We start from the raw sequence: 15,252 nt of genomic DNA, 5'->3' as shown, positions 1-15,252 counted from the left end.
GACTGTCTTGGTTGACACGTCTCTGCAACATCGCATGGACATCGGGACAGTGCCTCTGGATTGGCAGACGGGGTGGTGGTCCCCTCTTAAAAAGGGGACCGGAGGGTGTGTTCCAACTACAGAGGGATCACACTCCTCAGCCTCCCTGGAAAAGTCTATTCGGGGGTTCTGGAGAGGAGGGTCCATCGGATAGTGAACCTGGATTCAGGAGGAACAGTGTGGTTTTCGTCCTGGTCGCGAACAGTGGACCAGCTCTTCACCCTTAGCAGAATCCTGGAGGGTGCATGGGAGTTTGCCCAACCAGTCTACATGTGTTTTGTGGACTTGGAAAAGGTGTTCGACCGTGTCCCTCGGGGAATCCTGATCAGAGCTGTTCGGTCCCTGTACAACCGGTGTCGGAGCTTGATCCGCATTGCCGGCAGTAAGTCGAGCCCATTTCCAGTAAGAGTTGGACTCCGCCAGGGCTGCCCTTTGTCACCGATTCTGTTCATAACTTTTATGGACAGAATTTCTAGGCGCAGCCAGGGTGTTGAAGGGGTCCGGTTTGGTGGACTCAGGATTGGGTCACTGCTTTTGCAGATGATGTTGTCCTGTTTGCTTCATCAGGCCGTGATCTTCAGCTCTCTCTGGATTGGTTCGCAGCTGAGTGTGAAGCGGCTGGGATGAGAATCGGCACCTCCAAGTCCAAGACCATGGTCCTCAGCCGGAAAAGGGTGGAGTGCCCTCTCAGGGTTGGGGGAGAGATCCTGCCCCAAGTGGAGGAGTTCAAGTATCTCGGGGTCTTGTTCACGAGTGAGGGAAGAATAAACCGTGACATCGACAGGCGGATCGGTGTGGCATCCGCAGTGATGCGGGCTCTGCATCGGTCTGTCGTGGTGGAAAAAGAGCTGAGCCGTAAGGCAAAGCTCTCAATTTACCAGTCGATCTACGTTCCTACCCTCACCTATGGTCATGAGCTATGGGTAGTGACCGAAAGAACGAGATCGCGAATACAAGCAGCTGAAATGAGTTTCCTCCGCAGGGTGTCTGGGCTTTCCCTTAAAGATAGGGTGAGGGGCTCAGAGTTGAGCCGCTACATCTCCGCATCAAGAGGAGTCTGATGAGGTGGCTCGGGCATCTGATCAGAATGCATCATGGACGCCTCCCTGGTGAGGTGTTCCATGCACGTCCAACCGGGAGGAGGCCCCGGGGAAGACCCAGGACACGCTGGAGGGACTATGTCTCCCGGCTGGCCTGGGAACGCCTTTGGGATTCTCCCGAAGAGCTGGAAGAAGTGGCCAGGGAGAGGGAAGTCTGGGCCTCTCTGCTTAAGCTGCTGCCCCCGCGACCCGACCCCGGATAAGCAGAAGAGGATGGATGGATGGATGGATGGATTTTAAGAGTGCCAAAAAGTCTTTCTTTCCTTTTGGCCTTATATATCCTTATCTTACCATTATAAACTGGCCATGTTAAAATGAGTGTTGTTCCTTGGTTTCATTTAATTAGAACTATGTTGCCCTTTTCACCACTACCTGTACTCCTTGTTTCTTTAAATGATGTTCTAGAAGTTATTTCTTCAAGAATACCAAAGTGAAAGACAGTTTACTGTATGTGGGACTTTTCTGCAAGATGACGGAAGATCTCACCCAAAGCAAGACAGGGCAGAGGACATGGAACACCTGGAGGCAGAATGACAGCAACCAAAAGTTCCTCTCTGTTTAATTCGTGACAGGCTCAGGGGTGCAGATATTCTTAAAATCCATTTGTGTTAATCATTTTGGAAATGGCTTGTTTTCCTATGCATTTAAACTAATATTCGTTATGTAATAAGTAATTTGTAAATATTGTACTTGTATTTACTTGTGAACTTGTGACAGTGAACCAGCAGTAAGTGAAGAGTGCTATAAAAATATATTAAAATGAATCTTAAATTGTAATAACTCGGATGGTGTGAGTGTCTGTACCATTGAGCATACACTTTAGGATTTGTTTGCAGCTCCATTGAAGCTAATATGGTCTTTTCCAAATCCTCCACCTTTATCGCCAATAGAATAAAACGGCAATCTTTTAAGTCTTCTAATTTTCTGTGCCAAAGTCGGCATTCCCACATTGCCATGTTTCATAATTTGGCAATGTACAGTATAGGATGAATACAGCATGGTATAACTGTGGTTGATCATATTTTTGATGGCTCAGGGCTAAAACTGCTTTCTTTGGTGAGATCCAGGTTTGCTGTTCCATCTTCTTCATTTTTCTATTTACTTCAAGTTAGGTCTGTTGCCTGGGTTTTGTAGTGTTCTTCTCTTCGCATCCACTTCTAACCCATTTCTATTTTTGGTCCTCTAGAATGAAACCTATTTCTGCAACATCCTGTATGTCATAATATGTAAAGTTGCCCTTAAACTATTTCAGCGTTCAGTCAGTTTGGAAATGTGACATTCCATCTCTCACAGTTCTTGATTTGGATGTGATTTTTCAAGAACATCTAAAACTTCCAGTCATCATCATGCCAAGTTTAGATTTGTACATTGGTTGTACACAACTCCTGCCTTACATTTTACAATGGCTCTTTTTGAAGGTAGCTTCTTCTGTTTATTCAGATCCTTATGCTCATTTGCATATGTTTTGGGAACATCCCACAGTCTGCTTTTTGACTTTTCTTTTATCTCTCTCTTTTCTTGTTAGGTGCCTTTTCTTCCTAAAGCTTTTATCCCTTTAGAGGTTTCTGTTTTCTTTCTTTTCTCATTTCAGCAGAGTCTATATTCTGTCTGTGCACAGTTGTCTCAAAAGTAGCATTAGCCTCTTGCTGCTAATACACTCTGATACCCTTTTAGTCAGTTTCTGGAGGTCCTCTTTCTTCATCTTTATTAGTGGAATTATCTGATGCACTGGGCACTAATGTGTCCAGCTTTTGTATTTTAAACAGATGTCCTATTTGTTACTTGTTCACAATCATATTCTGTGTTTTTTTTCTTTGTGATGTGGTGTTGCACTTTCTCCTTTAGTTTAGGTCTCATTGCTCTCATTACTACGTTAAACAAGTTTTGCAGCTCAGGCATCAGGTTATCATGCTTTTATGGTTTATTGTTGGTGTGCACTACTTTGTATAGGGTGACACACAAGTGTGGCATAGAGCTGATGTATAGGTATTAATAAGTTCAGTAAAGCAATGACATCATTTCTTAAAAACACCACAAAAATCAGAATTAAATTGCAAACATACCAAGCTAGTGTGCATTCAAATGAAAAGTGTTTGTCAATGTTTGAGACACAATTTGAGCACAGAATTTTGTTACAGATTAATAGTTGGCCTCCATCCTAATTGGAATAATTATTTTGTTTCATTTCAAAACAAGGCAGATAAACCTAAATCACTGTTTACAGTATTGCACTTTCTGTTCCATACTGTTACAGTACTGAATACCATGCAATGTTTTGTATTTATAAGCCAAAAGATCACACACTTCGATAAAATACTGTCACAGAAATCTACCAATCTTGCCACTTTTATAGGGCAGTACTACACTACAGAATGACTTCCTGTTCATCCAAAAATATTTCCTCCTGTAGCCTCCTTTTCTATATTGCTTTCCTAGTGTTGTTTTAACATATGACCTTTACTCTAGAGATGAATACCAATTGTGTTTTTTAGTAATTTAGTTTACAGCAGATTGGAAAATGTCAAGTCAGTTATTCCGTTTGAAAATATGTATGCCAGTGTTGACTTTTCTCAGCTTAAGGTTGATTTCATTTGTACCAATGTACCAATAACATTGGGGTTCTTTGAAAATAGTTTGATCTAGGAAAAAGATGTTTGTATTTCAAATGGATAGACCTCACACCATTATGGACACAGGGGCTATGCAGATTTGCCAAGGAACCAAATTGACATTATTTGTGATTCATTTAACACTAGTGTGTGGGTTAATGTTCATTATTACAGTGTCAGTTTTCCCTTTTTGGCTACACTCCTCCTCAATGTGCTTAAGGTGGAACTTGTAATTTACGATTTTTTATGCAAGACTAATTCTTGTCCCTCAATTTTACTAGATAATCAGATGAATGTCATTGCTGTTCCTTTCGTAGTGGCCACAGCTAGACTCTTCTTCAAAATAATACATGCATTTTTCTTGCAAAACCTCAAAAATGGAACATATGTTTCCTTTAGAGTTTTTACCATTCAGAAAAAAAAAATCGGTCACCTTACACTGCAGTAAATTTGAAATGGTTCTGATTGTTAAAGTAACTCATATTAATATTCTGGAACAGGGGTTCCCAACCTATGGTGCGAGGTGGCATTTCAATGGGGTGCAACAAAGAAAAGGCTGCGCCAAGATTTGCCAATCTTGAGTGAGGTGCGTTGTCCAACTCTTGGTGCATTTCATCTCTTGTAGTGTGCCGTTATTTGCAGGTCATTTATTAGTGCTCCTGTTCTTTAATATGAAAAGGATCTAGCATTGGGTGCTTAACTGTCACCCATGAAGGAGCCACACAAATACATTTTCTTGTGAGTTTTTTGCTGTTGGCAGAGTCTTCATAAAGGTGAATAACTTTTTTTTTTTAAAGAAAATGGAATTTGAATCTTGCAATGATCCATAGCAAAGGGTGAGGTATTGTATTGATTTCTGTGCAGGCTCTGATCATGAAATGTCACTGATTTTGTGGTTGGTTTGTCATTTATGCTGTGAGGGGTCTTAACTGGATGCCACACCTGCATCTTATACTCTGCTCATCTCTTCTGCTGGCAGTAGTCCATCAGGTTTAACTGAGCAACGCATCTATTTTTGAACTGCAGTGCACATGTTATTGCTTAGTGGTGTGCCAACACCTGTTTCTTCACTGGGGTCTTAAATCCCCCAAACTCCTGAATCATTGGTCATGTGTCATTTCCTCATGGTGTTTCATGCTTCATGAGATATCCCAAGCCTTGGATTGTCAACAGTGTCTAAGCTTCACATGGGACACTTTTAAAAGATTATTGAGATTTATAAAGGTAAATTTCTCAATTTATACATTATATAAATTTTAGTTCAGTTTGTTCACCTGCAGTGCTGTATGTGGTTCAAAAATTAGAAGTTTTACTTCTTCATCTTCAAATGTAATGTAATGATGCGAACATAAATCAAACATTTTCTAGGGTTGTGGGGCACAGTAAAGGCAGGGAACCACTTTTCTAGAATTTATCAATTAGCTTCATATGCAGTTTTAAACTTTTACATTTTAGTTATCTGCATACGGTATATTGATAGATAGATAGATACTTTATTAATCCCAAGGGGATTGTACTTGTCAAGGAATACTACTGTACACTATCACAGATATTTTTATATTTTAGAACTCGGTGTTTGTAGCATTTAGAGTAATTGCTAGATTCACTAGCTAGTTTAAATTTTAAAAGCAGCAGAAGTTTAATAATGTTATTCTGTTTTCCAGCTGTGTGTGTTTGTGTTGTTGTGGGGAGACAGATGAGTATTAGTGACTTTGCATTGGCCCATTGTTTGCGGGCATGTCTGTGGATGTGCCCTCAGCTAAACTGGTACCCATCCATCATTGGTTCCACCCTATTCTTAGTGCTGCCTACTAATATAGGCACTGGCACAACATGGCTATGATCTGGATAAATGGGTCAGAAAAATGGATGGATGGATGGACCAAGGTGTAGTTTGTGTCACTGTTACATTTTAATATCATTTTTGAAAATAAATACATTAATGTTTAAAATGTATGTAACAAAAGGTGAATATTATTTGTATGTTACCAAATTCCCCTTCCAACAAAAGCTGGGCATATCGGCCAATATTTTGGTAAAATAATAGACATTAATTATTGGCCTTGGGGAAAACTGAGTTTGTGCATCTGTATTAGAGTAAATCCCCACAGATTTGTTAAAGCCAAGATAATCTGCATACATTGAAAGTCACGCATAAGTAGTTATTTTTGCTTTGTGCCCTCACCCACCATAATCTATCATCTATAAGGGAGAAGCGAAAGTTTTAGATTCATCAAAAATGTTCTGATTTTCGATGGATCTCGACATTTTAGTGTCCCTTGATACAGAAAATGTCAATATCTCGATGATGGCCGTGTGTCAGTCTGTGTGTCACAGTGTCTTGAGGATGGACTAGATCTAAAACAGCTGAATGGACAATTATAAAACTCGAAACCTAAGCCTGTTATGAGATGACAATGTGCTGAGTAGTTTTTAAGCCAGTTCATGCAAGAGAAAGATGCACTCTAGAGGAATTCTCAAATACTGTAAATCTACAATTAATTATGAATTCTTCTTGTCAATTGCTATCATAATGACCTGTTTTATGATCAGAAAGATCAACATGGTATAGAATAGTTTGGGTAACTTGGTTCCAAGGGCGCAAAGCCTACTGACGCTCATGTCTGAATTTTTTACATTTAAACATGCAAATTTATTAATTTTCTTCTATTTGTAACAGTTGAAATAATTACAGAAACTTAAGTCAACTCAGTATACTTGGACTGTTGCATCAAAAGAAAAGACCAAGGTACAAAGTATAGGGTTTTTATAGTTGTAAGGATTTCTTGGGGACACAGTATTTTTTTTTATCTGCATCTATTAATATATTTATGTGTACAAAGACAGGTTAAAATGGGTGTTACCACTATAAGACACCCACATTTCAAGTAAAGTGAACTTCCCCTAAGATCATTTTAAATTAATAAATGGTAAAGACTTGAAATGTTACCACTGGTTGCTTATGGAAACTTATTCAAATGCCGTTTTAATCTATTCAGTACAGTTAAACACCTGCCAGCCAGTTGTTAGAGTAGTTATGCTTGCCTGACATGGTTGAGAGAGAGAGCACAAAAACTGGTGTAATTGCTGAAGAACATAACCATCCATCCATTATCCAACCCGTTATATCCTAACTACAGGGTCACGGGGGTCTGCTGGAGCCAATTCCAGCCAAAACACAGGGCGCAAGGCAGGAAACAAACCCTAGGCAGGGCACCAGCGCACCACAGAGAACATAACCAATATACATTAAAACAGAAATTAATGACCTGTTTACATCAAATTATGTTCTTATGACTTATTATGACTTTATTATAAAAAAAAACCTTTGGAATCTAAAATGAAAAATATTACATTGATTAATTTGATAAATTGATACAATTAACCCTTTTGCAAGTTAACCATAAAATAAATTCAGAAACATATATCCAAGTTTACACCTGTTTTCAAGTTGCCATCCTTGGTGGTTTGCTGATGTAATGCACAATTTGCATCCAAAAAATGCTTAGACTCTGTGATTAGTTAAAAGAAACTGGAATCTGTGATCAATTGTCAACCAAAACCTGTTACAGATAGTAAGGTTTGTTGGTATTTGTGATTTCTAGTGTGCCTGAGTATATGTAAGGTATACTGGGATGTCACTTATTCAAGTTGGAATCAGTATTTCAAGCAAAACCTTACATTAAATGTATTTTTTATGTGTTTTCTTACAGTGGGAAAGACATCTCTTATTACCCGATTCATGTATGACAGCTTTGACAACACCTATCAGGTAAAATGTTAAGTATTACTTGTATTTTGATGCAAAACAAATAAAATTGATTTGTCAATTAAGCATTTTATTTACTTATTTTTCTCTTTACCCAGAAATTATTTTTTTCTTTTTCTGATTAAACAACAGAACAAGCTGTACTTGGCACTGTAGCAAATGATTGCTTTTCACATCTCGAGCTGTGAGCTCAAACCCAGATTTAATAGATTCTGCAGTTTGAGCTGCACTTTATGTCTGTGTCTGTCAGATTAAGCTATGACACACTACAACCCTCTAAGGGATAGATGACTAAATTGTATTTGACATCTGCAGGTAGGTTCTTATGCATCACATTTAATATGCTGGAAATTACCTATTAAAAAAGGAAGTTAGAAATTCTGTTGTGTAAGAACTGAAAATTACACTTCCAGGTTATTCTTCTCACATAAGTCACTCTTTCAGTATTTCATAGTTAAAAGTGTTTCAAACCCCCTTAAAAGAAAAATGCGGTTGGAAATTGTGCATTATTTGTTTTTAATTAATAGGAATCACTTTCAAAAGTACTTTTAGAAATGAATTTACTAGATGAAAAATAAAATGGGCAACGATTTTTTTTTATTTAATTAGATTTAAATGATCGGGAGTTGGTAGCAGAATTGGCACTCCAGCCACCATAAAAAAAACCTCACACTGTTTCACTAGTGTGGTGCTGAGGTGTCACCCATTGCATGGCTGCACTTGGGTCCTAATCTGGGATCCTGAGGTGGTTTGTTATGTGGTGGGTGTAGCAATGCACTGTATCAGCAAATGCTCTTAACCTCCTCCTCCTCCTCCTATAAGACTGAGTACAATATAATTTAGTTTGGTTACATTAGATTGTTTACAATTTGTACAAGACTTGCTTTTATTACACAAAAAAGACTGAAATTGAAGTTTTCCCTTAGCTTTGTACATTACTCTGCTACAGTATACCCTGGCTTCTCTGTTCCTTAAAATTCTGTAGTTTCACAAAATAACTTTTGTACTTTAGTGCACAGTATGTTTAATTATGCCTTTGTATATGTTAAACATCCATCCATTAATTATCCAACCCGCTATATTCTAACTACAGGGTCACGCGGGTCTGCTGGAGCCAATCCCAGCCAACACAGGGCGCAAGGCAGGAAACAAACCCCGGGCAGGGCGCCAGCCCACCGCAGGGCACACACACACCAAGCACACACTAGGGACAATTTAAGATCGCCAATGCACCTAACCTGGAGCACCCGGAGGAAACCCACGCAGACACGGGGAGAACATGCAAACTCCACGCAGGGAGGACCTGGGAAGCAAACCCGGGTCTCCTAACTGCGAGGCAGCAGCACTACTGCTACACCACCGTGCCGCCCTATATGTTAAACATGTCTCACAAAATTTTTGTTGCAATTAATGAAATTTTACTCAAAGATCAAAAATGTCTAAGCATAAGTTGTTTGGGGCTGCTCTGACCTAGTAAAACAAGTCAAATACAATATTTTCTTAAATGTTAAATCTGTTTTTAATCAGTATTCACTATTTGAATTGCTCTAGGCAGTTTTACTTTACATGCAATTTATTCATGCATTACATATGAAAAACATAATCATAAAACAATTCACATTCCATTTTCTCAAACTGTATTATTATATTTGAAACTTTCTGTATTAATTAAAATGCATAATTAATTAGCCAGCTCATTCTATGTGGAATTGCGAGCTCACACAGCTGCGGGGAGTTGGTGGATTAATTGGGGCGAGGTGCGCCTGCAGGATGATATGGTCTGTCTCAATTCCTTCATTGGCTTCCTGCGGCGTTCGCTTATGATGTTACGCCCACGGAGGCCAATAAGAACGAGCCAGCATGAGAAAAAAGGAAAATCCAGTGACAAGAACAGAGTGGAGGTTAAACAAAGGAAAAATAATCAGGCAGGAACACAGGAAAGAGAGCTGGTGCAGGTGTGAGAAAGACCGTGAACATGGAGGCAGGCAGTGGTGATGGAAGAGCCCAACAAGGGAGCTGCTGGCAACTGCTCAGGGGCCGTTGTGGAGGAATTCTCTGGCTGAGCAACTTGGGGAGCTGGAATAACCAGTTGGTGCAGGTGGCTCGCTGCGGGAGTCAGTGAGGCTTGGACTAGGAGCCCCATTGTGAGCGCCATGGCCTTTGGGGACCTGAGACTTGGATCTGGAGTGGAAGCCCTGTTATAGCCATGGAGTGGCAGGGACCTAGACCCGTAGAAGAATGGTGGTGCCTGTCAGATAACTGTCTCCTTGGCTGCAAGGTCCGGTCAGGGTAAGCTGAGGGAACAGCCATTTTATAGGAGCGCACCCAGGCTCAGGTTTTTAAAAACAGTTTACTGCTGCGTTTTAACCTTGTTTTAATGGATTGTTTGGCTGACTTTTAACCTCCACATAGATACTGTTTGCTTGAATTATTTATTTATTTACTGGATTTGGAACACTGCACTTTTTGGACACTTTGATTTTTGAATTGTGTTTAATAAAGCACTGAGCAACTTTACACCTTTCCCTTGCTTGAATGTTTGAGTGTCCTCGTTTGCTGGCTCATCCGAGTCCTGTCTATCAACGGCATCAGGTTCAGAGGCTCCCAGTTGGACCTGGTAGCGTGGAGCCGACCTGCAGCATCACAGTATCTTGCCTTTTTTCATAATAAGGTGTTGTATATTAAACAAACAGTTACTCAAATTTTCAGTTACAAATCTGAATTTCATTTAATTATTGCAATTTCTGTCTTGACAGTATTAGCTGAGAGGTTTGATGTGCACTTTGCACAGATTGGTGTTTTGCTATTGTACTTAGCGTACTGTTTGCTTGGATTCTGTTAGTGTCAGACAAGGTGCAATGTAGTTTTTTATTTATTTATTTTTTTATAAATTATTCCCCTTTAAAGGGTTTACCTTTTTTGGCACATGAACAAAGTAATTAAAACAATTCTATGTAAATGCTCATGCCATGTAGAGCTCGCAAAGGTGGTTTTATCACCTGTATTTTACTGCAGCCTGTTTACTTAATATAACAGGAGAAGGTGCAGTAGCAGTACTTATGGATTGGCCAGTGATATTGCTACTTAACTCATCTTTATTTTAAATTCCTTTGACTAATGGACTTAATTTTGAAGTTTGCATGTTAATTAAGGTATATTAGAAGATTCTTTTTTGTAGTTAAATAAAGAGGCACAAAAAAAGCGAGGAGCAGATTAATTCCCAAAGCAGGTTTCTGACACTAAGGGTACTTTGCATCCAGCCACTGTGTACAGGAGGTGAAACTTGAGTACCAGTAATACTGATTCTTTTAATTTGCTATAGAAAGAAATATGCAGTGGTAACAAGCACTGATTGTACTTTGAATCAGTGACAACACCTGCCCACACAAAAACATGTAAAAAATGAAGCAGCTGAAACATAAAGCCATTCAGAAAAGGTAGTACATAGTTATGTTATTCACAGTTAACTAGTGGATTATTGACTATATTATGGGAGCTTGAGGTGTGTGAAGACAACAAACATTACATTAAAGGGCAATCACCAGGTGAGGAAAGGAGATGATATCTTTATTGTTTTTATGTGTACCTTCTCTTTTAGCCCAATAACCCATCCAACCATTATTCTGATTCATCACTATCTATAATCTGGCAGCAAATGATACATTCTGTAGGAACTGTTTTTGACACTACTTTATAAATCTTCAGATAGATAGATACTTTATTAATCTCAAGGGGAAATTCACATACTCCAGCAGCAGCATACTGATCAAAAACAATATTAAATAATGCAGTGATAGTGATAAAAATGCAGGTAAAACAGACAATAAGAGTCGCATAGTGTGGAGGAGGAAAGATCTCCTCAGTCTGTCAGTGGAGCAGGACAGTGACAGCAGTCTGTCGCTGAAGCTGCTCCTCTGTCTGGAGATGATACTGTTTAGTGGATGCAGTGGATTCTCCATCATTGACAGGAGCCTGCTCAGCGCCCATCGTTCTGCCATGGATGTCAAACTGTCCAGCTCCATGCCTACAATACAGCCTGCCTCCCTCACCAGTTTGTCCAGGTGTGAGGCGTCTTTCTTCTTTATACTGCCCCTCCAGCACACCACTGTGTAGAACAGGGCACTCGCCAGTACCATCTGATAGAACATCTGCAGCATCTTATTGCAGATGTTGAAGGACGCCAGCCTTCTAAGGAAGTATAGTCGGCTCTGTCCTCTCTTGCACAGAGCATTAGTATTGGCAGTCCAGTCCAATTTATTATCCAGCTGCACGCCCAGGTATTTATAGGTCTGCACCTTCTGCACACAGTCAGTTAACAAATGCTGAGGAGACAGCAAAGAAATGGACTTTCTTTAAAATGCTTCACATAGGCAAAAGGAATATTAATGATAAATAGAAAATATACAACCCTTACCCATAGGAGGTACCCTCAGAGAGGTTTTTTTGTGTCAATGTTCAGAAACAATTGAAAGGGAAAAAATTAATTATGTAAAGGGAATGATGTCTGGATAACTAATCCAAATCATTAAATCTTTAAAATCTCAAATGCATTGATAACGTTGATCCATTTGAGTAGTCATAATTATTTTTATATGAATACAAAATACATGGTTTGAGATTCTAGAAACCTAACAAAAGAACAAGTAAGAAAAATGCTGCTAAATACTTTTGAAAAACTAATAAAACAACACAGAAGATGAGCAGGTAGAGATCATACACACAAGTGTTTCTCTTTTAAATTAAAACACTTGTACTGAGGATTGTTACATTTTTGTTCATATGACATTTGCTAATTAGTATATAACTCTGGTAGTTTAGGCTTGTTTAAGCAGATATTCAACCTACTTGTGCACAGTTTTAAATAAAATCAAGATTCTAAAACTGATTACAGGGTGAAGTAATATGCAGTGCACTTTAAATAAAGTAAATGAAAGATGTATTCCGTAGCATCTTTACATAAGTGTTTTGAAAATGACCATCTCACACTTTAAACCTCAATAGCTAATTAAGACATGTTTTACCTATTAAGGTATTTTTGAACAATTGTGACACAAGGAATGGGTGTGCACAGGGATGAAATTCTGACATGTAAAGTGCTAACACTTCAGATGGAAATGCTTTAAGATAGCAGAAGGCTGATATATACTTTCATAGCTTCTTAATTACTATTAAGTGTAGGCTGTTAAAAATTGCAACCATATTTTCAGTTTCAACATCCAAATGTTGCTGCCTGGTTGCCAAGCCTGGCAGCTACTTTTAATAGTTAGGATTGAGCCGTGTAAATTACACTGTAATAAGCAAAGTCAAACTAACGAAATCCTAACCCTTATAGTACAGTAATTGTCTATATGAAAATCTGCTTTGATGCTTTTAACTGAAAAACATTTTCTTTTTTTTATTAATATGTGTTTAAATTATGTCCAGCATCATAAAGCAAATCCTAACAAGCTTGTGAATTTTTTCTATTTCAGAATTGATAGAGCAATATTGTTATCACAGCTCCAGAGTTCTGGGTTTGAATTCCAGCCTAGGCACTGTCTGTGTGGGGTCTGAATATTATTAACATATTAGTGTAGAGAGTTCTTGGGTATTTCATTGTTCAGTGATGTGTGTGTTAAGCTAGTTGATGAATCTAAACTGGGTCTGTGCACTGTGAAATACCTAAATAATTAATAATTTATACCTAATTTTAAGATATGATCCTAGCAAATTTATTGCAAGTATGCTAATAAATCAATACATATTTTCATGCATATAGAAAAATCAAATGGTAGAAAATTTAAATGTCTGTTTTGTTTGGCAAAGAAGCAAAACTACATTTTGTTTCATTGGCACTAGTTGCCTGCACTTCATATATAAAAATCTAATGTAATCCATTATTTTTTCAGGCAACCATTGGAATTGATTTTCTGTCAAAAACAATGTATTTAGAGGATCGTACAGTAAGTAATATTCTGTTTTTATGTTTTGGTTTTATATTTGATGCCAACAGGAAAAGGATATCTTTATATATAATCTTGAGCAATGCGCTTTGGCAGACTTGTGAAAAAATGTACACATCAAGCTGAAAGTTTGAAAGAATTTCCTACCTTTCAACATTAAAATCCTTTTACATGTATTTTGCCTTTTGTAAAAGATTTAAATTGTCTTTTGTTTTTGCTCTTTAAAAGACTGGAAAATTCAGCCTTTCCAGTTGTAACAGGAAATTCACATTAATGGTTGTATGCAGGTGTATAATTTCTATCATTAAGTCCATTTATATTCGCAAGAGGTATATATATATATATATACATACACAACCCCAATTCCAATGAAGTTGAGACGTTGTGTAAAACGTAAATAAAAACAGAATACAATGATTTGCAAATCCTTTTCAACATATATTCAATTGAATACACTACAAAGACAAGATATCGAATGTTCAAACTGATAAACTTTATTGTTGTTTTGCATATCTTAACTCATTTTGAATTTGATGCCTGCAACACGTTCCAAAAAAGCTGGGACAGGGGCATGTTTTACACTGTGTTATATCACCTTTCCTTTTAACAACACTCAATAAGCGTTTGGGAACTGAGGACACTAATTGTTGAAGCTGTGTAGGTGGAATTCTTCCCCATTCTTGCTTGATGTACAACATCAGTTGCTCAACAGTCCGGGGTCTCCGTTGTCGTATTTTGCGCTTCATAATGCGCCACACATTTTCAGTGGGAGACAGGTCTGGACTGCAGGCAGGCCAGTCTAGTACCCTCACTCTCACTACGAAGCCATGCTGTTGTAACACATGCAGAATGTGGCTTCGCATTGTCCTGCTGAAATAAGGAGGGACATCCCTGAAAAAGACATTGCTTGGATGGCAGCATATGTTGCTCCAAAACCTGTATGTACCTTTCAGCATTAATGGTGCATTCACAGATGTGCAAGTTACCCATGCCATGGGCACTAACACACCCCCATACCATCACAGATGCTGGCTTTTGAACTTTGCACTGATAACAATCCGGATGGTCCTTTTCCTCTTTGGCCCGGAGGATACGATGTCCATGATTTCCGAAAATAATTTGAAATGTGGACTCATCAGACCACAGCACACTTTTCCACTTTGCGTCCGTCTGTCTCAGATGAGCTCGGGCCTAGAGAAGCCGGCGGCATTTCTGGGTGTTGTTGATATACAGTATGGCTTTCGCTTTGCATGGTAGAGTTTTAACTTGCACTTGTAGATGTAGCGACGATCTGTGTTTACTGACAATGGTTTTCTGAAGTATTCCTGAGCCCACGTGGTAATATCGTTTACAGAATTATGTCGTTTTTTAATGCAGTGCCACCTGAGGGGTCGAAGGTCATGGCCATCCAGTGTTGGTATTCGGCCTTGCCGCTTACGTGCAGAGATTTCTCCAGATTCCCTGAATCTTTTGATGATATTATGGACAGTAGATGATGAAATCCCTAGATTTCTTGCAATTGTACGTTGACAAACGTTCTTAAACTGCTGGACTATTTGTCCATGCAGTTGTTCACAAAGTGGTGAACCTCACCCCATCCTTGCTTGTGAACGACTGAGCCTTTTGGGGATGCTCCTTTTATACCCAATCATGACAAACACCTGTTTCCAATTGACCTGTTCACCTGTGGAATGTTCAAAGCAGGTGTTTTTTGAACATTCCTCAACTTTCCCAGTTTTTTTGCTGCCCCTGTCCCAGCTTTTTTGGAACGTGTTGCAGGCATCAAATTCAAA

General features: G+C 38.9%; 1 protein-coding gene across 2 annotated transcripts in view; it reads left to right on the top strand.

Annotated features, from left to right (window-relative positions):
- The window catches only part of rab41 (RAB41, member RAS oncogene family), a 37,814-nt gene that overhangs the window by 6,926 nt on the left and 15,636 nt on the right, over window positions 1-15,252 (top strand). For both annotated transcript variants that reach the window (XR_005635292.1, XM_039766139.1), the window contains exons 2-3: window positions 7,462-7,520; window positions 13,406-13,459. Coding sequence is in view for 1 of the 2 variants with exons in the window: in XM_039766139.1 (XP_039622073.1) it covers window positions 7,462-7,520; window positions 13,406-13,459 (113 nt within the window). In the remaining variant the exon portion in view is untranslated. The remainder of the gene's footprint in view (window positions 1-7,461; window positions 7,521-13,405; window positions 13,460-15,252) is intronic.

Source organism: Polypterus senegalus, chromosome 10 (genome assembly GCF_016835505.1).
Source record: "Polypterus senegalus isolate Bchr_013 chromosome 10, ASM1683550v1, whole genome shotgun sequence".
Classification (NCBI taxonomy): Eukaryota; Metazoa; Chordata; class Cladistia; order Polypteriformes; family Polypteridae; genus Polypterus; species Polypterus senegalus.
This window is presented reverse-complemented; position numbering and strand designations above follow the sequence as displayed.